Here is a 24,282-nt window from a genome sequence, read left to right as displayed (position 1 = left end):
TTGACCATTTTAAGGATGGATATGGAGATTGCCTTTTACATTGACAAACCAGCCAATTTGGTAATGGTATGGTCCTGGGTGCTGCTAAGTCTATGGTGACAGACTCAACATGATTCAGAATGTGTGTGTGTGTGTGTGTGTGTGTGTGTGTGTGTGTGTGTGTGCGCGCGCGCGCGCTGACTTCAGTGGAACTGTATCCATCCATTGACTAAGTCTAGCTTCCACAAGTTGATTTATAGCAGCAACATTGGACTGGGGTAGTTTATCTAAGCCTTGGTCTTGTGGTTTGCTGACAGACAACAAGTTACGAAAGACTGCTGCACTGCAATGACTTGAAAACGTACGCTTCACATACTTCAGCAGTCTGGCTGAAGTATATGAATTGGACAAGTCCATTCATTTCCACTTCAAAATTTGAAGCCCCATCGATTCATAAAAAAGAGCACGATAAATCATTCACAGTCTTATAGTTCAGCGACAAAACGTATGAGTGGAAGATAAATGATAGCCAGTGACTTCAAAAACCACTTCGTCTTCAGTGATTCTTAAAAACGTTCCTCCACCGAGTATTATTTATCTTCCAGTCACTCATAAGTTAGCGTGCGGTTTTTACAAGCCAAATCGATAGCGGAGGGGACAATTTATGTGGCTGTGTGTGTGTGTGTGTGTGTGTGTGTCTCTGGCGGTGGGTGCAGTGACATCCTGTCCAGGATTAGGCCATCGATTAGCGTGAAGTGACGAGCTCTGCTCTGTTTGGTTCAGGGAGGGGTGAGCGAGGGGAAGGAGGAGGAGGACAGGGGCAGAGAGGTGGGGACAGCTGTCCACTCACAGTCTGTTTGGGCAGAGTGCTCCCTGGAACTATGTCCACTGAGGTCAGGGGACCTGCTCTCAGTTCGAGCTAGAAGCTAGCTGGACTACTCCGTGGCACAAAGGGCGTGTCGATAAGAGCTAGGCCATATTGTGATAAATTGATGCGATAACAATAAACCCAAACAATAAATTCAGAACATTAAATGTGCACCACACTTGTCCTTTCAACTACTACTAGTTTGATGGCTGTAGCCATCCATTGTCCCATTAACAATTACTATTGTTAGCAAACTTCACATTTCGATAGTATAGACTACTTATCGCAATGAAAGGTATCAGTAAAATGCCTGCGGTAAGTCAGTGTCGATCATTTCTGGTTTATCATCCCAGCTGTAGTGTAGATGTACACTGACAGACAGACACACACACACACCTTTTCAGATATGCATGGTCACATGTACATTCAAAAGTATACAACAGGCTGGTACACTCACGCCATTGGAGGGGTGCGACGTCCAACCGAGCTCTGCCTGAGTTTCTTTTGAGTTCAGCAGGACCACTGAAAGAAAGAACAGAAAAGATAGAGGGAGGGAGAACAGCATTAGGTTATTCGAAGTCAAACGTCGTTACATTTCGCCAGTCTGCCTCAAGCACCACTCGTCATCTCATGGTCTCAATACATCAGACATTTCGGTCAGTAAGCAGACACTCGCATCCAGAGTGACTTACAGACGCACCTCTACTCCGATAGCTAGGTGAGACAACCCCATATCACAGTCAGAGTGAGCTAACAAGGTGAAACTCTGTTGATGTGCCCTTGAGCAAGGCACTTAACCCTCATTTTCTACAGAGGCGTCGTGCTACTATGGCTGACCCTGTAAAACACCACATTTCACTGCACCCGTCTGGTGTATGTGACAATAAAACCTACATTTTTCCTCAATAAAGTAGTTCAGCCTAGTCACTAGTCTTGTCACTAGTCACTAGTCTTACATGCATTACATCACCAGTATTAGGGCTGGGCGGTATACCCTAATATACAATATATGGGTATTGATGCACCAATCGGTTTGGGTTTTTACCTGACCTTCTAGAATGGTATTTGAATGTTTGGCTTGTTAAACGTGATATGCCATGTGTAACGTCAATTTGTATAGTTTACGCTGCTACTTGAGTCATCCCTCTCTCTCCCTCCACCTCTCCATCCCTCCCTCCCTAGTCCCACCCCGTCACTCAAGGAGTGCATTTGTTGTTGCTCGACCAGACACCCAGTGTTCAGTCTGCATGGGCAATGCAGACCATGCAACAATGTTGATGACTACGATGCGGTTTCCACTTTGCTTATTATAGGGTCCCCTAGGAAACACTGACCAACACTTTGGTTCCTACTCTGTAACAATAACTCCTCCCCGGCAATTTAATTTGTCGTCATGTCAAACACTGTATTCCAAGTGTAGAATTAGAACAATCTATATTGGTTTGCCATGATTCCAACTGTACGCATGATTCCAACTAAAATCAGTAGCAATATATGTTAAACATAAGTTCTAGATTTTTTTGCCCATAACGCGCAGCCCTACATGACAGTGTGGAAATGATCTCAGATGAGTGCAGGAAATTGATACAAATTCAGTTTTTTGGGGGTGGGTGGGTTGATTATGCATTGAAATCCCTAGGGTCACGCACTACTCATAAAGCGAATGTAGAACTTTTTATAAAGAGGTAATAGCCACTGTAGTTGAGATTTACTCTTGGACATAACTTTAGAACATAAACCTACATACTAGCCATTAGAGGAAAATGAGGTGATTACACACTTGAATATCTACACTTAAAGTAATAACACCCCACATTATATTTGGGGATTTGCCTAATCTCAAAAGTGCCACCATCGCATAATATTTCCAACTGATAAAACATATTTTCGTAAGTGCATTGATACCATCTGTTCAGGAATTAAGCTTGTAGGACAACATGTTTTTATCCTGGAACTTTAAAAACACAGCAGCTACTAGAAAACAAGCCAGGGCATTAAGGACACAAAAGGATATTTGAGAGTCGAGGGTCTTTCAGCACCATAGACAGCAAACAGCTAGAGCGGTGGTTCAGCACCCTAGAGTAGGGCTGCCCAACCCTCTTCCTGGAGATCTACTGTCCTGTAGGTTTTCAGTCCAACCCTAATTTAGCAGATCTGATTCAGCTAGTTAAGGTCTTGTTGAGCAGCTAATAAGTAGAATCAGGTGTGTTATATTAGGGTTGGACTCCAGGAAGAGGGTTGGGCAGCCCTGGCCTAGAGCAATTGCTGCAGCTTCGAGGCCTTGGACAGCACATTCTCAGCCATGACAACCTACATACAGCAGAACTGCTTTTCAGGACCTTGGACAGCTCTTCTTCAGTAGCCATCTAACATTTAGGCAGCCTGACTACTGCAACTTCAGTTTTGGTCCGATTTTTCAGAACCTTGGACAGTGCATCTACAATATTAATAATGGATGACAGATAGCAACCTTGGTGCATCCAAGCCTTTTCACTGATACTTTAGAACATTGGACAGCAGCGCTTCCATAAAAACCCACTGATATTTCGCAACCTTTGATGGGGGCGCTTGCATAATGTGCCATGTCAGCACCTTGGACAGCGCTTAAAAAGTTTTAAAAGTACCACGCCATCCTTGGAGAGATCTCTTTTTTTTCAAACTGGTATTGTTCTCCCCTTTTACACAACAGAGAGTCCTGGGCCTGGCTGTGCGTCACTGATAACACACAGCCTTTTAGAGCAGCATTAGAAAAGAGAGGGGGACAGAGAGAGAGAGAGAACGAAAGAAAGCGTAAAGGGATCAAAATGACACTTGCCAGAGAGAATGAGAGAGAGAGACTAAATAAAGAGAGCAAAGGCATCTGAAAGCAGCAGTCAGTCAGTAGTGCGGACAGAAAGTCAGTGCTCTGATCATAATAACTAATAGGAATGATCACACCCTAGTTAGACGTACTAATGGGCCTTTAGAGGAGGCGTGAGAGAGAGAGAGAGAGAGAGAGAGAGAGAGAACGAAAGAAAGCGTAAAGGGATCAGAATGACACTTGCCAGAGAGAATGAGCGAGAGAGACTAAATAAAGAGAGCAAAGGCATCTGAAAGCAGCAGTCAGTAGTGCGGACAGAAAGTCAGTGCTCTGATCATAATAACTAATAGGAATGATCACACCCTAGTTAGACGTACTAATGGGCCTTTAGAGGAGGCGAGAGAGAGAGAGAGAGAGAGAGAAAACTACACATGCTTCTCTTTGTGGCTAATGACTAATGTAATGGCCGTGACCAATATCAACAGCTAAACACAGATTTCCAGAGGGTCATTTTATAAATAATTGCCTATCGTTTAGTTTAGGACAATGTGGATATTCGAGTCAAGCCATGATTCTTAATTTTGTGGTTTCGATTCAATGAAGCTGGCTAGTGTCCTTCAAAAGAGGATATGATGAAAGTGAACCAGTCAACGGAGACAGTTATGATAGGAGAACGCATTACACAACATCAGGTCACCTGTACAACGTCACTTGATCAGAGGATTTATGACATCGTATGAAACTTTGGAAACAGTGAAAAACACTGCTAATCTACCTTTGATGGCATTTTGACTAAGCAGCAAAGCAAGGAACATACGGTCGTTAGCCTAACTTTTTATTCTACACTGTCGATTTGACTTTGACGGAAGTCCTTTGTTGAAGCCCCATATTTCTCAGAGTGAAGGGGAATTGTCCTCTCCTCTAGCAGCAGCAGTGACGAGCCAGGCAGCCCTGGCATCCAATAGAAGGGCAGTTAGTGCTAAACACACAAATGAACTGGAGAGTCCTTGTTCCATTAACTAGTAAGTGCCGCTCTCGCTCTCCTCATCCTGAAAGGCACTTGTGCCTCATTCTATCGTTTCAATTGAGTTATTCGGCTTTGCTGACACTGAATTCATTTCCCTACGTTGCTAACTGGTGAAGACAAAGGGATGGAGGGAGGGAAGAGAGGGAAGACAGACAGCTGTATGGAGGGATTATACTAATAGGCCATTGTTCAATGAATACTCTGAAGGCAAATTTTATCCCACAATGGTTCCTATTGCATGCGGGGGCAGTACTGTTAGCATGGCAGTATGAGCGTGTGCAAAAGGGTGAACTTGTTTCTTTGTGTTGCAGTTTACTAAGCGATAGTGTGTGTGTGTTGCTCGCCTTTCAACTACATTTCGATACAGACGTGAGAGCCAAAGACTGAAGAGTGTACGGCAGCATGTTTTATCTGAAAGGAGTGAGAGCAGCAGCAACGAAGCAGACTAAGCTGGTGCCAGCGCTAGTCTCCTTACACACACACACACACACACACAAATAATAATTCCCCTCCCGAGTCACAGTGAAAGGGAGAATTATGAAATGAGACCCATAAAGTTCAATAGAGAGGATTATCTACGTTGTTCCAGTGTCCTCCCTGCAACCCCGAGCAACTTATCAGGCTACAGTCACACCAACAGGTCTGGGGCTCAGCGAGAGAGGAGACTGGGATAGGCAGGCCACTGACCCAGGGGGAGATCTATTGTCCACACATTATCCCTCTAATAGGACGACACTAAGAGGGAGACTGAGGGAGAGGGGAGATGGAGGGAAAGGGAGGAGGGCAGAGAGGGAGGGAAAGGGAGGAGGGCGGAGAGGGAGGGAAAGGGAGGAGGGCGGAGAGGGAGGGAAAGGGAGGAGGGCGGAGAGGGAGGGAAAGGGAGGAGGGCGGAGAGGGAGGGAAAGGGAGGAGGGCGGAGAGGGAGAGAAAGGGAGAGGGCGGAGAGGGAGAGAAAGGGAGGAGGGCGGAGAGGGAGGGAAAGGGAGGAGGGCGGAGAGGGAGGGAAAGGGAGGAGGGCGGAGAGGGAGAGGGGAGATATACAGTGCCTTGCGAATGTATTCGGCCCCCTTGAACTTTGCGACCTTTTGCCACATTTCAGGCTTCAAACATAAAGATATAAAACTGTATTTTTTTTGTGAAGAATCAACAACAAGTGGGACACAATCATGAAGTGGAACGACATTTATTGGATATTTCAAACTTTTTTAACAAATCAAAAACAGAAAAATTGGGCGTGCAAAATTTTCCAGCCCCCTTAAGTTAATACTTTGTAGCGCCACCTTTTGCTGCGATTACAGCTGTAAGTCGCTTGGGGTATGTCTCTATCAGTTTTGCACATCGAGAGACTGACATTTTTTCCCATTCCTCCTTGCAAAACAGCTCGAGCTCAGTGAGGTTGGATGGAGAGCATTTGTGAACAGCAGTTTTCAGTTCTTTCCACAGATTCGATTGGATTCAGGTCTGGACTTTGACTTGGCCATTCTAACACCTGGATATGTTTATTTTTGAACCATTCCATTGTAGATTTTGCTTTATGTTTTGGATCATTGTCTTGTTGGAAGACAAATCTCCATCCCAGTCTCAGGTCTTTTGCAGACTCCATCAGGTTTTTTTCCAGAATGGTCCTGTATTTGGCTCCATCCATCTTCCAATCAATTTTAACCATCTTCCCCGTCCCTGCAGAAGAAAAGCAGGCCCAAACCGTGATGCTGCCACCAACATGTTTGACAGGTGATGAGCTGTGTTGCTTTTACGCCAAACATAACGTTTTGCATTGTTGCCAAAAAGTTCAATTTTGGTTTCATCTGACCAGAGCACCTTCTTCCACATGTTTGGTGTGTCTCCCAGGTGGCTTGTGGCAAACTTTAAACGACACTTTTTATGGATATCTTTAAGAAATGGCTTTCTTCTTGCCACTCTTCCATAAAGGCCAGATTTGTGCAATATACGACTGATTGTTGTCCTATGGACAGAGTCTCCCACCTCAGCTGTAGATCTCTGCAGTTCATCCAGAGTGATCATGGGCCTCTTGGCTGCATCTCTGATCAGTCTTCTCCTTGTATGAGCTGAAAGTTTAGAGGGACGGCCAGGTCTTGGTAGATTTGCAGTGGTCTGATACTCCTTCCATTTCAATATTATCGCTTGCACAGTGCTCCTTGGGATGTTTAAAGCTTGGGAAATCTTTTTGTATCCAAATCCGGCTTTAAACTTCTTCACAACAGTATCTCGGACCTGCCTGGTGTGTTCCTTGTTCTTCATGATGCTCTCTGCGTTTTTAACGGACCTCTGAGACTATCACAGTGCAGGTGCATTTATACGGAGACTTGATTACACACAGGTGGATTTATCATCATTAGTCATTTAGGTCAACATTGGATCATTCAGAGATCCTCACGGAACTTCGAGAGAGTTTGCTGCACTGAAAGTAAAGGGGCTGAATAATTTTGCACGCCCAATTTTTCAGTTTTTCATTTGTTAAAAAAGTTTGAAATATCCAATAAATGTCGTTCCACTTCATGATTGTGTCCCACTTGTTGTTGATTCTTCACAAAAAAATACAGTTTTATCTCTATGTTTGAAGCCTGAAATGTGGCAAAAGGTCGCAAAGTTCAAGGGGGCCGAATACTTTCGCAAGGCACTGTACAAATGCACATACAGCTACATGAGCACAGACAAAAACAGATGAGTATAAAATACAAACAGAAGACACACACACACACACACAGGACTTTTCTACCATTGGGCCAATCCAAACAGTGTAAATGATTTTAGCCTACTGATTTTGTTATTATGTTAGAGTAAAAGAACACAGCATTAGCCATGGTAAAATGCATAGAATTGCAGGAATATAAAAACTGCAAAAATGTCACTCAGCTATATGTCACTCAGCTATATGTCACTCAGCTATATGTCACTCAGCTATATGTCACTCAGCTATATGTCACTCAGCTATATGTCACTCAGCTATATGTCACTCAGCTATATGGGAGAGTTTTTTTTGGAATTGCAGGAAATTAGCTTAAAAATGCCATCAATGTTGCTACGCCTCTAAAATGTTCTAAAATTAAGCACACCTTGCCACACCTCCCTGCAACCTAAAAACAAACACAAAAAAACTGCACACACAACTATGGGCAACAGTCGGTACCCTCCGGAGTGTCAGTACAGGTTCCAGAACAGACCCTGGCTCTGCCTTTTACAGCATCATGAAACTTTCAGCGCCAATATTGGGGTCTAAGGAGCACTGCCTTTTCTCTATGATGCTCCTCCGTCCCTGCCCCACCCACCCACCTCAGTGTGTTAACTATAAAATGAGCGCAAGCACTACGTGGCCAGGAGGCTTTGTCATGGCAACACACTTGAGTTCCGCTGGGTTGCTGCTAGGTTAATTGAGTCCCATCTCTTTTTCCACATTCATTCCAACTCACGAGTCTCGGACCATCTCTCCATCCTTGTCCCTCGCTCCCTCTCACCCCTTTCTCTCTGGACTGTTTTCCACATGACAGTATATGACAGGTGGTTGGGTGGCTGGCAGCAGCCGCGAATGAGAGGCACTGTTTGTGGCTAGGGGAGGAACCCACCACCCCGTCAGAGAATAGAGAGAGAGTCGCAGCCTTACCTTTCCTGACAGCTCTGAATGCAGTCCTGGACCCGTATTCCCAAAGTGTCTCTGAGTAGTAGAGCTGATCTAGGATCAGCTCCCCCTGTCCATATAAATCACATTCATTATGATCTAAAAGGTGAGTAACTGATCCTGAATCAGCATGCCAACTCTGAGAAGTGTTAAGAATAGGACTGAATGCAGCAAATGTCTAAGCAGAAATAGCAGTCTCTTTTCTCTTTTTGAAAGACAGATGCTTTTTTCCCTTTGGGAGGGGAATTCTTAAAAGGGAAGTAATTGAATGTCTGGAGGTGATTCAGTCAGGGAAGCGAGGAGGAGAGGGGTGCCAGGTTTAATTTCTGGGATAACCTCTAGGAGACAGCCTCCCAGGTATCTATGGATGGACTCCATTATAAAACCAGAGCTGTGCCCCTGTGCCAGGGCGCCCAGAACTAATATGGGGGGGGGGGGGGCACACTAAGGTGGCAACTTGGGTAGAACGCAGAGACAGAAATAGACAGTCTAAATCATCTACAGTGCTGTTGGAGACTATGAGGAGTCCAGCATGGTCTCCAATGTTCTAAACTGAGTTTAAAATGTCCGTTACAGATTAAAATGGCCAATAGATGTACTTTCCCACAGAGTTAGTAGGAGAGAGAGATCCAGACAGAGATGTATCCATTCTAGTGTAGTAATGGCCTGGCTTCAGAGGGAGGACAGGGAGTCCCAGAGGGGAGGGATGCCCCTGGCTCTGGCTAGGTGCTCTGAGGCACTGGATGTGCTTACATAACAGAGAGAGAGAGGAATAATGAGAGAACGAAAGAGAGAGAGACAACGAGAGAGAGGGAGAGAGACAACGAGAGAGAGGGAGAGAGAGAACGAGAGAGAGGGAGAGAGAGAACGAGAGAGAGGGAGAGAGAGAACGAGAGAGAGGGAGAGAGAGAACGAGAGAGAGGGAGAGAGAGAACGAGAGAGAGGGAGAGAGAGAACGAGAGAGAGGGAGAGAGAGAACGAGAGAGAGGGAGAGAGAGAACGAGAGAGAGGGAGAGAGAGAACGAGAGAGAGGGAGAGAGAGAACGAGAGAGAGGGAGAGAGAGAACGAGAGAGAGGGAGAGAGAGAACGAAACAGGGAGAGAGAGAACGAGAGACAGGGAGAGAGAGAGAGAACGAGAGAGAGAGAGAGGGAGAGAAAGAACGAGAGAGCGAGAGAGAGAGAGCGCAGAACTTTGAGTGCTACTGGGGTAATGGCTAGACATGGGAGAAAAAGTGCAGAGGCGAAGGTTAACCTATAAAATATTGCATATTTGATGCATTGAATGCGTATGAAGAGAGATGCATTCTGACATGTCTGCACTGCAGAGGGCACAAATGCATACAACCACGGCACATTTCGGCCCACATGTTGAGGCGGTGCCCATAAGTACCCATGTGCAAACAACCCCCCCCCCCCCCCCCCCCCCCCCCCAAAAAAACTGTGTATGAAAACGAGTCGTCTCTCGTTGAATGACCACAAAGACCGGCGTCATAATACACACACAAAACGGTCAGGAACCGTTTCAGCTGGGAAACATGCGGACGCCTTCAGGCTCCCTTGTCGCAGTGCCAACCGGGAGACGTAACCTTTTTGTTCTGGGTGTCCCGTTTGTTGTTTGCAACAAGGCAGCAGCATAGCGTTGCGGTGGCGAGTGTTGGGGCAGCTTTTTCTGGATGAGAGGACCTGATAACCCTTTCAGATGACTGCTGCATTATTGAGGCTGTATCGCTGGTGTGGTGCCTTCCATTTCCATACAGGCCCAGCCAAGCAGAATGATGCATTATTTAACCGGACGGAGAGGCAGCATGTTCCGATGCTATTGGAGGAGGAGAGGAGAACGCAGGCTGCTAGCGTCTCAGAGAGAGAGAGAGAGAGAGAGAGAGAGAGTTTGTCTTTTAGGGTCGGTAGAGTGTGACACCCGTACTCTCTTAATCACCCTTTTCCCCTCATTTTCATGCTCACCTTTGTACCCTCGCTTACCCTCTGAGTCTCTCCTTCGCCCCCTACCCTCTCCTTTCCCTCTACCCCAGTTCTATTCTTTCTCGCTCAACCCCCTCTTGCTAACCCCCCCCCCCTGCTTCGACAGCCCTCCCTCACTAACTTCCTCCCCTGTAACGTTCTCCTCTCCCTTATTAATGATGAGTCAAGAGTGCAGAGTGGTTACATAAGTGAAACCAGCTCCAAGCTTTGTGCTGACTTTGTTTTCCATCTCGTTCAATCCACTTTAGATTAAATTAGACCGTCTTTCCCCCTCCTCTGAATAGCACCTGCAACCCTGCTCAAGTCAAGGTTCAGACAGACAGGACATAATTCCAATAAAAAGCTTTGTGCAACTTTTTCCTGCTTATTCGGGTCAGCAGCAATTCTGCACCTGGGATACAATCCACCCACACCCACCCAGCCTACATATTAAACTAATGCAAACGCTCATATTACTCACACACACACTTTTATTTCATTATTCTTTCAGAGCAGCCTTCACGGACAGAGAAGCAGACTGCTGCTGCATGTGCTGCTATGATGTGCTGTACCAACAACACAACCAGCAGGTTGGTCTGCTCTGCTCAAAAGGAAAACAAAGGCACCAGCCAATAGCAGGGCTTACCATTACAACCCATAGAGGGAGAGAGGGTTAGGATAGAGGATGGGAGGGAGGAGGAAAAAGATATGGAGAAAAGAGGTACAGGAAGAACAAAATGGGTGGATGTGAGGGAGTTGGGGAGAGGATGAGGTGGGGGGAGACAGAGGGAGTCCGCACGAACGAATACACCAAGGAGCAAAGGCAAACTATGTCCACAAATGGATTGAGACAAGCCGGACGGGACCTGGACTTACATCAACATCAACTCTTCTTCTTCTCCTCTTCCTCATCACAGGTCATGTCCTAGCCTGTCTACAGAGGGGGGGGGGGGTGATCGGATGCATTGATCTTCATTCCATTGATGAACGATGGCAAGGGGGACGAACGCCGATAGGAAGTGCGGAGGCGTGTGGCGAGGGAGTCATCAGTCAATACGCAGCACTGCGACCGGCCCGGGTCAATAGGGCTGACAGCCAATCAATCAATAGGAAACATAACTAGCCCCGGTGTAGAAAGACAGCTGGGCGAGTCGATAGGCTAGAAAAGCCATCGGTCTGCATTAAAACAATGTGTAAAATGTAGTGAAGGACAATGACGGGAGCAGGGCTCTAAATACACACACACACACACACACGATGCTCGGCTCCAGAGACAGAACAAATCAGATGAGCTCAGCAGTGTAATGGAGAGGGAGGGTGAGTGTGTGTTTGTGCGTAGGCGCGTGTAGTCTCAGAACCCCTCAACACCCCGGGTGCTGTTGGCCAGATGGACGTATTCACCCCTCCGTCACAGGAGACTCCACTGATCAACTCCACTGTGGACTGACTCAACGAGATCAGAGTGAAGCCTCATCAGCACAAACGTTCCAGGAGAATAAAGACTAGGAGACAGTCCCTCCAGGACAGGACTGTATTCATTCCACAACGACAACATGGAAAAGGGAAGTGTGTCCATAGTCCAAGAAGAATCACAACACACCAACCGTAGATGCCTACCACTCAAGCAACTAAACACCAACACACACAAGGGAGTCGAGGCAAAAAAATAATAATAATTTGAGTGATTCAATTTCCAGTTGGGTTGGAACCTCAAACAGCACGTCAGTAATTAATGGAATCAAAGCGCTTGTCTAATGAGAGATAAGGCACTCTACCACCGACTGAGGACTCTCTGCCTCCCTCCAGGCAAACAAGCCGACACACACACACACACATAATCCCCAGGGAGGCACCAAGTTTTCGCACCATTGACTGTCAACACCCACAAATCCTGGTTGTGCGGATAGTTTCATTTCTCCGTCAATTGTTCATTTGCTTATCTGGGGCCAGATAATGGAACGATATTCATTTCGGTAATATTGCTCAAAATAGCTCATTTCTCCTACTTATGCAAAGGTCTCAACATGCCTGCATTACTAAGTTGCAGAAATATTAGATTCTCAGGTACTTTTGTACAACTTTTTAAGCCAGTAGTTCTGAAAGTAGCGCTCACCCCCCCTGAAAAAGGCTTAATACGGCACAAAATGTGCAGACCAGTGCAGGTTATCGGTGCGTGTGATCCACTCATTCTGCTCATAGATTACACATGTAGCCACACGCTGACACACGTCCAGCCCCCAAAGCGGGAGGTTTCAAGAAAATACTTTGTATTCGCCAAAGTTCTGGAACAGGCTGGTTCAAGGGAAGGCTCCAACAGAGGTTCCAATAGCTCCGTTGGTTGGAGTGTAGTGCTGGTAATGCCAAGGTTGTGGGCTTTATTCCCACACAGGCCACAAATACTATACTGACTAGCCTCCGTGCTCATAGTAAGAGGCTTCAGATCAAATTAACTGCCAAATGACCACAATAACACCTTCCACGGAGTCAGTGGCACACGAAGTCACTCTCACACACACTCCTACTTGCCACTTGTGAAATGCCTGCGCACCCTAGAGACGCACATTAACACAACGGCTCAGATGACAGCGACGAGTAGATTCTGTTTCCTCAGAGTCCAACACATTCATGTACAAAACTGTCATAGCTACTCCAGATGGTCTGGATAATTATAGTCATGTTGACATGCTTGTTTTCTGATCACTTATACAGTAGATTTCCATACGAGGAACGGAACGGCGGCATGAAATATCATTGCTGCCATTCTGTCCGACATATACGAGCCAAAGTCAGACAGTCACATTTTGTATTGTGTACTTGGCTATGCCTAGGCAGCCATTTCCCACCCCCACATTGGGGTATATATCTATAGAACTGTACATTAAACCTGTTGTTATATTCCTATAAGACAAACAGAATGGCCCTAGTATTTTACCTTCTTATATGGCTCCTATGTGTTCTTTACCACATCACCTCTCCACTATATGTAAATTAACTTCCTCTATAGGTCACAGGTCAGTCCCAACAGCATGATAATTTCAAGGGCACTGATTGACTTCCTGGCCCCGTAGGGGTTAAGGGTCAGGTGTGGCTGCCCTCCAATGCCCTCCTGACAACTCCTATTGACCCGTCGTTATCCAGGGGTCAGAGGTCAACCACCACCGAGGGGCTCTACCGTTGATAACAGGGTTTGTGTTGACCAAAATCGACAAACATAGGAAGCAAATGAGAACACCTGAAAGGGATGTAGGGGCTTTAGTAATGCATGTGTGCATCTCACTGGTAATGCCTCATGCATATAACGCAGCTCGTTGATTAACATATGCACCAGCTTGTTTTCAGCATAGCAGAGAACGCCATGGTCCTCTGCCTAAAGGCTCTTACGAGAATCTCCATCCCTGAGCCAAATAGAGTGAATGGGTCATTTGAGTACGCCTCTATTGTAGGTACCTATTACAGTATACATGGATATGAGAGAGTGACTAAGACCAGGCCAGGCCTGCTAGGTGGCTGTGTGTGTGTGTGTGTGTGTGTGTCTGGCATCAGACACATTGCCAGTCAATGGCGCATTCAAAATGTCAACCATGTCATTTAGAGCCAATTACCAGGAGAGAGAGAGAGACCACAATGAGGACGGATGAGTCGACATTCTATTTTTAGGCTTTAATACAGCCCTCCAATGTTGTGGTCTGAACGAGGAGGGAGGGGCTCTTGTGCAATCACAGCAGGCTAAAACCTGGCTCCTTTTCAGATATTTCTATCAGATGCAGACGAATGGAGCTGGGAATGAACGTTGTAGATTCTAAAAAAGGCCTGACCCAAAGTCCTGTGGCTTAGTCAGTAGAGCATGGCACTTACAAAGCCAAGGGTTCTGGGTTTGTTTCCAGCTTCGGCCCCCCATACAAAGAAATGGAGCCAATTTGATGGGACGGAGCATAAAATGTGAACATGTATGCGCGAAAGAAGTGTAAAAGCAATGCATCAACCAACGTCACGACCGATTTGTCACATCGAAACAAATCCATTTCATGCAGAGCGGTTTTCGCCTCAACCTACATATGGATATCTACTGTGATAGTACAATAGATATTGATACCGTAGAAGGTAAACTCAATAAAGATGGATTGGGAGGCGGCTTCACTCTAACCCAGGCATACATGTATGACACGTTGGTTTGCCCTGAAGGCCCTTCATCTGCCAGAATGATCTTATGGTCATGTATATCTGCTGGGTATATCAGAGAGAATGGAGGGAAGGTCAGTGACTACGGCGGCATCAGAGCTCATTCTGTGGCAATATGGCATCACTAAAGAAATATGTGCATATTAAATTCCCCTGGCAGCCACGAAAAATAAAAGGGAAAGATCGAGAGATAGGGGGGGGATGAGGAGGAAACAGAGGGAGAGAGCAAGCGAGAAAGAGAGGGGGCTGGAGAGAGGGACCAGGAGAGAAAGAGAGGGGGCTGGAGAGAGGGACCAGGAGAGAAAGAGAGGGGGCTGGAGAGAGGGACCAGGAGAGAAAGAGGGGGCTGGAGAGAGGGACCAGGAGAGAAAGAGAGGGGGCTGGAGAGAGGGACCAGGAGAGAAAGAGAGGGGGCTGGAGAGAGGGACCAGGAGAGAAAGAGAGGGCGCATCTCCACATACTGTCGAAACAGGCAGATTGGAATGCAAGGCTTGCCTCAGAGCACCTCTATAAATACAGAAGAGGGAAAAACAGGAGGCAATTTCAGACGACACCAAACACACGCATGATTGAGAGAGAATTGGATGTGGATGGTACTGGTCCTGTGACTCAGAGTCTGAGTGCTGGTGTGTGTGTTGTGGTCCTCCTCTGCAGGCCCGTGAAGCCACACTAAACACTGCTCATTCACACACAAACACGGCTGCATTAGCATCACAGGCTGCTGGATCAGAAAACCTGGGGCTACTGAATGTCTTCAACTCTGGAGCATTTACCACAGAGTGGGGATACAAACATATCGTTATGTGTGTTCAGTAGCCCCAGGTTTTCTGAGGTTACTTTCTCTGAAACACACAGATACGCTCCCTCAATTCGCTTTATTGGCATGACTTAATGTACATATTGCCAAAGCTTATTTTGGATATTTACAATATAAAAAATAAATAAAAATGAGAATCAAAATTGTCAACGGGACAACAGTAACCAAGGGTCAAAATAACCATACATTCAACAATAAGCATTACAGTAGAGTACATGTGCAGGTTGATTGGTCTGTCAGACACTGTCCCTCAACTTATGGCAGGCAGCAATGTAGTGCGCTGCCAACCCACAGCTCTCTGCATCCTCTCCCAACAGGACGGGTAGCCTATTCTCATCAGAGGTCTTTGAAACCTTGAATAAGGGTTTCAAATTTGGGAAACGACACTAATTGTTTTATATTTTTTACATTTTGTCAGGAAATGCAGCTCCGTCTCAGGTTCTGCTGTTGTGCAGTGGTTGCACAGCCTTTCCTCTACAGGGAGTCAGGTTTTCCTGTGTCTACCCTTATATTTAGCCATTTAGCCACGGTGTACTGTCGATTTAGGGCCAGATAGCACTGCATTTTGGTTTGTGCTTGCGTTTGTGTTTCCCAATAAGCAATATAGTTTTGTTTTGTAATTTGGTTTATCCTGATTGATTGGATGTTCTGGTCCTGAGGCTTCAGTGCGTTAGTTGAACAGGTTTGTGAACTCAGCCCCAGGACCAGCTGGATGAGGGGACTCTTTTCTTTGCTCAGCTCTTGGCATTGCAGGGCTTGGTAATGATATGAGATGAGATGTTGGAGATGTTTCCAAAACTGAATTGTTCTTTTTTGAGTTTTTATTATTAGTGGATATTGGCCTAATTCTGCCCTGCATGCATTCTTTGTAGTTTTCCTCTGGACATGTAGGAGAATCTTACAGAACTCTGCATGCAGGCTTTCAATGGGGTGTTTGTCCCATTTGATGAAATCTTGTTTTGCAAGTGGACCCCACACCTCGCTGCCATAAAGTTGGTTCAAGGACATATTCAATTAGTTTAAGCCAAATTTTAATAGGCATTTCAATTTGAATTAGCTTTTTAATGGAGTAGAATGCCCTGCGTGCGTTCTCTCTCAGCTCATTCACTGCCTCATTAAGGTGTCCAGTTGAGCTTATTTTTAAACCTAAGTAATTGTAGGGTGTACAGTACAGTACAGTATATATTTTGTACCAATTGAGAACTTTGGTCTAATTCCCTGAGATCTGGATCTTCTCTGGAAAATCATTATTCTAGTATTTTTTGGGAGTTTACTGCCAGGGCCCAGGTCTGGCAGTACTGCTCTTGCAGGTCCAGGCTCTGCTGTAGGCCATGTGCTGTGGGTGACAGCAGGCATAGGTCATCTGCGAAGAGTAGACATTTAACTTCTGAATTGTAGAGACTAACACCGGGCTGAGGAATTTTCTAGAATAGTGGCCAATTCGTTGATGTAAATATTGAAGAGTGCAGGGCTCAACCCTGCAACCCTGGTTAAAGAATTCTGTTCTTTTCTTACCAATTTTAATGCTACACGTATTGCCAGTATACATTGATTTAATTATGTCATATGTTTTACCCCCTACACCACTTTCAATAACTTTTGTAGAACAAATAGAATCAAATGCTTTTTGGAAGTCGATAAAGCAAGCGTATATTTTGGTATTATTTTGGTGGACATGTTTATCTATCAGGGTGTGTTGGGTGTAAATATGATCAGCCGTGCGACGTTTTGGTATAAATCCAATTTGGCTTTTACTCAAGACATTGCTTATTAAGGAAGTTTAGAACTCTTACATTTATAATACTACAGAGAACCTTCCCCAGGTTACTGTTCACGCAAATGCCTCTAATTGTTAGGGTCAAATTTGTCTCCATTATTAAAGATTGAGGTTATGAGTCCTTTATTCCAGATGTCAGGGAAATAACCTACACTCAGGATCAGATTAAAACAGTTTTTATATTGCCAATTTAAATCATTTAGGATGCCATCAGGTCCGCATGCGTTTTTACATTTGAGAGCCTGACGTTTCTTATAGAGCTCCTGGTCAGTGGATTTTGATTGTCCTTTATAGCTTGTTCTAATCCATTCAACTTCATGAATTTGCCGTTGTTCTGCGTTTGTGTCAATTTGAACGGTGTTGTAGAGTGTTTTAAAATGGGTCGTCCATATGTCACCATTTTGTATCGCTAATTCCTCTTTTCCAATTTTGCCAGTTTGTGTTTATGGACTCCTCAATTAGTGTCAGCTGCTTGCTGTTGTACTGTGTTTTTTGGTTCTGAGTGTTATTTTTATATAGTTTTAAAGTCTCACAGTAATGAAGGCGTAATTCACCATTATTTGGGTCTCTGTGCTTTTGGTTGGATAGTGTTCTAAGTTTATTCCTTATTTTACCATCTGCATCAAACCAGTTGTCATTTGCTGTTTTTTTTTTATCAATTGTGCTTATTTTGCCGTTTGTCTGAATATATAGTTGATGTTTTGTGTCTCTCCACTCTGATGTCTGCCAACCTGGCAGAATGTCAATGGCTCCTCTCAGAGTGTGTTGTCTGTCATTGTGTATGGGGTGGAGGAGTGGGCTTAGTTAATGTTGAATTACCACTCCACTGCCTTTGTGGCGGGCTAATGGGCTGTGGCTCTGAAGGTCAACTCAAGGAGACTCCAACTTGAGACAAAATAACTCCAACGGGGAGAAAATAATTCACTAGGCAGAAGAGGTCTGCGTGAGTGTTAAAGGGATACTTTGGGATTTTAGCAATGAAGCCCTTTATAAAACATCCCAGTCAGATGATCTCGTGGATATAATTTTTATGTCTTTGAAGGAAGTTGCTAACTAGCATTAGCACAAGGACTGGAAGGCTATGGTAACCGTTAGCATGGTGTCCATGAGTTCATCCAACTAGGGGAAGTTGATAAAGGGTCTTATTGACAAAAATCTCAAAGTATCCCTTTAAAAGACAGACAGACAGAGGGCGAGTATGCCAGACACACAGACAGACAGGTGGGGGACGAGAGATTCAGAGACGGAGAGAACTCAGAGGAAGTGTGCCTGTAGAACTACTGTGTGTTGTCATGTCTTTGCACAATTCTGCATGCGCATTTTGTGTACAGGGAGAGTGTGGGTGTGCGAGTCCTCTCCCATCCTGGCTGGGATGGTCATGGCAGTAGTATTGGTGACTGAAGGGAGGAGAGGAGCTGGCACTTCCTGCATTGGCCCCATCTGCCCAGGAGAGACGAGCAGCCACCTCACCCTCTGACCATCTGACCACACATTACATCCCTACCCCTCAGTGCACCACACACACACAATCTACAGTAGCTCCACAGAATATTGAACGCAAACACAAGTGCAACCACATACTCAAAGACACACCTAGACTCACTGAATATGCCACCACCATCTCCTACAAGAGCCCTCACTAACATCATAAATAGCCATAATAATATCTATCATTTGGCAGACACTTCTGTCCAAAGCCACTTCCAAATCATGGGTGCATCCATTTTTTTGTATGAGTGGTCCTGGGAATCGAACTCACAATCCTGCCGTTGCAAGACCAATTTTCCCACGTGAGACTGGCCAAACACACACACACACACACACACACACACACACAGAGACCCTGCAAACAGCATGAAAACCAGAGAAAACACTGACACGGTAAGACAACACAATACACGCAGGGAGAGTTAATAACTACAGAGACATGCCTTGCTCTTCCTGCTCCAGCGGCGGACTAATTCTCCCCTCATGCAACTTTAGCGTAAACACACACAAATTCTCCCCTCATGCAACTTTAGCGTAAACACACACAAATTGTGTTTTGTTTGATGGAGGAGAGGAGAGTGCTGTGTTGATACAGGGGAGACAGATGGACATCTGTGGATTAGGTGAAGGAGGGGTTGAGGTCAGGAGGCGAGGACAGATTCTCTTAAGAGAGTAATAAATGTTTGGAATCCTGTTACCCTCTTTATTAGCTTCCTGTAGAGCCATAAAATGTAAGGATTGGAGAGAAAGGGGAGTGTCTTAAGTGGGATGTATATAAACTGTGATGTCCGATGTTTCGCGGTCTGTTTTCAGCTGTACAGAACCTTTGGGAAGAATTAACTTCGTTAAAAAGCTTCTCTAGTGTCCGTGGGGTTTTTACTCTGAAAAATAAGAACCTAACAGCATGCAATTGGAAATATACACACAGTGCGTTTCTACAGTAAAGTATAGTATGTTGAGTTAACGACAGATGGGTGAGTTGAGGGCCATGCATTTCACCTACTTTGTAGAATACACAAGACTATCCCACGTTTTGGGATGAATCTCATTTCAGCCATTGGGAATCACTGCTAGTTCTCTGGTTTAGGGAGTTCTGTGTGTGTGTCACGTGTGTGTGTGCCGTTCAGGAAGACGCCAATGAATCAACTGTGCATTGGAATTAGGCGGAAGTCCCCCTCTTGTTTTTCCTGTCCTCCGCTCTTCTACAATCACGCTGGGTTTGCCAGTGCAAGTGATCAATTATTTTTGTTGGCATCACTGGGTCAACATTGGGCAACACAGCCCTAATACACAGAGTAAAACCAAGCTGAAAGCAAGCCAGCGAGTAAACCAAGCTGAAAGCAAGCCAGCGAGTAAACCAAGCTGAAAGCAAGCCAGCGAGTAAACCAAGCTGAAAGCAAGCCAAAGAGTAAACCAAGCTGAAAGCAAGCCAGCGAGTAAACCAAGCTGAAAGCAAGCCAGCGAGTAAACCAAGCTGAAAGCAAGCCAGCGAGTAAACCAAGCTGAAAGCGAGCCAGCGAGTAAACCAAGCTGAAAGCAAGCCAGCGAGTAAACCAAGCTGAAAGCAAGCCAGCGAGTAAACCAAGCTGAAAGCAAGCCAGCGAGTAAACCAAGCTGAAAGCAAGCCAGCGAGTAAACCAAGCTGAAAGCAAGCCAGCGAGTAAACCAAGCTGAAAGCAAGCCAGCGAGTAAACCAAGCTGAAAGCAAGCCAGCGAGTAAACCAAGCTGAAAGCAAGCCAAACAGAAACCATATAGATGTGGGTCTGCTAGTGAATTGTTTTGGGGAGAGTCATCCAGCTGACTGACTGGAAATAAAGCGGTTCCATCTGAAACAGCCTGATCTACTGCTGCTGCACTGATTGCAATCACTACCAGCTAGTCTACCAGCTAGTCCACACACACACACACACAATTAGCAAATCCATAAACCCACTGCTAGATGTGTGCAAACACAGACCAACAGGCAAAAAAAAAGCACACTTTCAAAGATTGTGGTGGTGAAGACACTGGGTGTTTCTCAATATGCATAGTACTGTGCTCCACACATTCATGCTCCAAGTTCGTTTTCCGAGGACGTTTTCTTGAGTACGTTCTTGTGAGGACGAATGTGGAAAGCATAAAATGTTACATTTGAGAAGCACTCGCACGCTGTACTACGTCGACCAATACAGAAGAAACAAGATGACTACAGCTGAAGTCTGAAGTTTACTTACACTTAAGTTGGAGTCATTAAAACTTGTTTTTCAAACACTCCACAAATGTTTTGTTAACAAACTTTAGTTGTTTTGGCAAGTCAATCAGGACATCTACTTTGTGCATGACACAAGCAATTTTTCCAACCATTGTTTAAAGACAAATTATTTCACTTATAATTCACTGCAGCACAATTTCAGTGAGTCAGAAGTGTACATACACTAAGTTGACTGTGCCTTTAAACAGCTTGGAAAATTCCAGAAAATGATGTCATGGCTTTAGAAGCTTCTGATAGGCTAATTGACATCGTTTGAGTCAATTGGAGGTGTACCTGTGGATGTATTTCAAGGCCTACCTTCAAACTCAGTGCCTCTTTGCTTGACATCATGGGAAAATCAAAAGAAATCAGCCAAGACCTCAGACAAAAAGTCTGGTTCATCCTTGGGAGCAATTTCCAAACGCCTGAAGGTGCCACGTTCATCTGTACAAACAATAGAACGCAAGTACAAACACCATGGGACCAAGCAGCAGTCATACCGCTCAGGGAGGAGACGCGTTCTGTCCCCTAGAGATGAATGTACTTTGAGAAAAGTGCAAATCAATCCCAGAACATCAGCAAAGGACCTTGTGAAGATGCTGGAGGAAACCGGTACAAAAGTAAAACGAGTCCTATATCGACAACCTGAAAGGTCACTCAGCAAGGAAGAAGCCACTGCTCCAAAACCACCATAAAAAAGCCAGACTACAGTTTGCAACTGCACATAGGGACAAAGATCATACTTTTTGGAGAAATGTCCTCTGGTCTGATGAAACATAAATAGAACTGTTTGGCCATAATGACCATGGAGGAAAAGGGGGAGGCTTGCAAGCTGAAGAACACCATCTCAACAAAGTCAAGGTATTGGAGTGGCCATCACAAAGCCCTGACCTCAATCCTATAGAAAATGTGTGGGCAGAACTGAAAAAGCATGTGTGAGCAAGGAGGCCTACAAACCTGACTCCGTTACACCAGCTCTGTCTGGAGGAATGGGCCAAAATTCACCCAACTTATTGTGGGAAGCTTGTGGAAGGCTACCCAAAACTTTTGACCCAAGTTAAACAATTTAAAAGGCAATGCTACCAAATACTAATTGAGTGTTTGTAAACTTCTGACCCACAGGGAATGAGATGAAAGAAATAAAAGCTGAAATACATTTTTCTGACATGTCACATTCTTAAAATAATGTGGTGATACTAACTGACCTAAAACAGGGAATTTTTACTAGGATTAAATGTCAGGAATTGTGAAAAACGGAGTTTAAATGTATTTGGCTAAGGTGTATGTAAACTTCCTTCTTCAACTGTACATAAAGCAAACACAAATTAGCAGTTAGCTTCATGTGAATCGTAATAGTTTAGCTAGTCAGCTAGTTTTACATGCAATGTTGATATACAAGGTAGCAAAACAATTTCAGCCAGCCAGAGATCTACGCACACTACAGTGGATATTTTAGACAGTTAAACATGACAAAATTAACACCATGTATTTATTAACATATCAACATAAAATATTGTCATTATAACAGGAGATGTGAGTGGGTAACTTTTGATTCTGAAGTCAGAGTTAATATTCTCCTGCCAACCGTTGTTTTTTTTACGCGGTTGCGTAATATTGCGTCAACAATCCTGGGAAAAATTCAGTTGCAGCTTGCGTTGATGCATCGAAATGTGTACAAACGAAGTAGGCATCTGAAAACTGCCCTCCGTGCTCCGATTTGCACATGCCGACCGGTCGCTGCTCAAATTTGCGTGCTCGGGGGCACGGTAGCATATTAAGAAACTCAGAGGCATCTGTAACATAGGGTGGCAAGAAAGCAATGACACTATGACACATGTCTGGTTCCACACTAGCAGCAATGTAACACACAATGACCTTCTTTGCCTTTCAGCTCAATCATACGGTGTGTGTGTGTGTGTGTGTGGTCCTTGACAAGTCACCCACTTCTAATCCCCCCTCCCGCTCTTACCCCTCTCCCCCTTTAATCTCTTCTCTTTATCCCCCTCTCCTCCCTCTCCAGTACTTCTGTTGAACAACTGAATACTAAGGGGCCCATGCTGGCAGGTTACAGTGCCCCTGCCACTCAGCCCATTACAGGCTTCCACCACCTACACTGCTCTCGTCAAGGACCCCACGGCTAAGACCCTTTCATTATGAACAGCCGTCTCGGGGGGGGGGGGGGGGGGGGTGTGTGGTAGCCACTTCAGAGGAACCTACTCTGCTCTTTGGCGGGGTGTTGGTGAGATGGGCAGGTCGTAAAAGCGATCGAGCCACAGCCGTGCGATTTATGTATTTATTCATCGCAGAGGAAATTTGCATTAAAAGGTCGGGCAATTTTCCAAGTCACTGGTCAAACCCACACTGCCGAGGAGGAGAGGGGAGACGGCCTTCCTATAGTAACGGAGGGAGTGAGCCTTGGCTCAATATGCACCTGTGTGTGTGAGGGAGTGAGTAAGGGTGTGTGTGTGTGTGTAGACGTGCATGTACTCTCTGAGTGGGTTTGCACTGTGTGCGCATGTGTGTGTGAGCAAGTTCCACAGGTCTGAGTTTGAAAGGTCAAATGCCTCTCCAAAAGATTAATGGGGTGTTATGGGCATGGGTGGGGGGGAATGCTTTATGAGCCCCAGCCAGATGAATTTCCTACTTGACCAACATTACCAGAAGGGAGGCGGGGAAAGGGGGGTAAGATTGCACACAAAGACGAGGATGCGTTGGTGTGTATGTGTGTGAGTGAATGAACCATTTGTGGGTGTATGCATACAGTACACAGTGCATTTAAATTAAGCCAGTGGTACTTGTCTAAATGCCTAATCAGTAAGCACGCTGTTTAACTGAGGAGTTGACAGCGCTGATAAGCGCGTGATTAGGCGCAACATTACATATTTCCTCTGATTGCACAAATCCTTTGCTTTGTCACTGGATGGGACTCCTGTCATGTTTGCATCAAGTGGGATCAATCTCTTTACACAAGTGCCTTTCAAAACACAAGAACCTTGTTTTGCACACCAGTATTTCTACTTGCACATCCTCATCTGCACATCTATCACTAGTGTTAATTGAACAACTGTAATTACTTCGCCACTATGACCTATTTATTGCATTACCTCCTTCATTTGCACACACTGGACACAGATTTTTCTATTGTATTTTGGACTGTATGTTCATTTATCCCATGTGTAACTGTTGTTGTTTTTGTCACAATGCTTTGCTTTATCTTGGCCAGGTCGCCGTTGTAAATGAGAACTTGTTCTCGACTGGCCTACCTGGTTAAATAAAAAAATATATATATAAAATGGTGTCAATTCAACTCAGGGGGGCTTCCAATCAAACATGTATTAGTTGCTTTAAAGTCCAGCCCATCTGCTTGAAAAATGCAGTCCCTCATATGTAAAGTGTGTGAACTCCTATTGCAAACAGTGATATCATGCATTACAGAGACGTCCGCTATGACACATTGTACACATCATATTTGCAGCACAGATGTTGAGGAGGAGGAAGAACATGATGGCATGAATATGATGA

At 45.1% G+C, this 24,282-nt stretch overlaps 1 protein-coding gene across 1 annotated transcript in view; it reads right to left on the bottom strand.

Annotated features, from left to right (window-relative positions):
* Positions 1-24,282, bottom strand: part of LOC110496810 (ephrin type-A receptor 7) — a 255,051-nt gene that overhangs the window by 215,976 nt on the left and 14,793 nt on the right. Inside the window, exon 2 of the mRNA XM_036952654.1 lies at positions 1,305-1,369. Within this exon, the coding sequence (XP_036808549.1) occupies positions 1,305-1,369 (65 nt within the window). The remainder of the gene's footprint in view (positions 1-1,304; positions 1,370-24,282) is intronic.

Source organism: Oncorhynchus mykiss, chromosome 18 (assembly GCF_013265735.2).
Source record: "Oncorhynchus mykiss isolate Arlee chromosome 18, USDA_OmykA_1.1, whole genome shotgun sequence".
Taxonomy (NCBI): Eukaryota; Metazoa; Chordata; class Actinopteri; order Salmoniformes; family Salmonidae; genus Oncorhynchus; species Oncorhynchus mykiss.
This window is presented reverse-complemented; position numbering and strand designations above follow the sequence as displayed.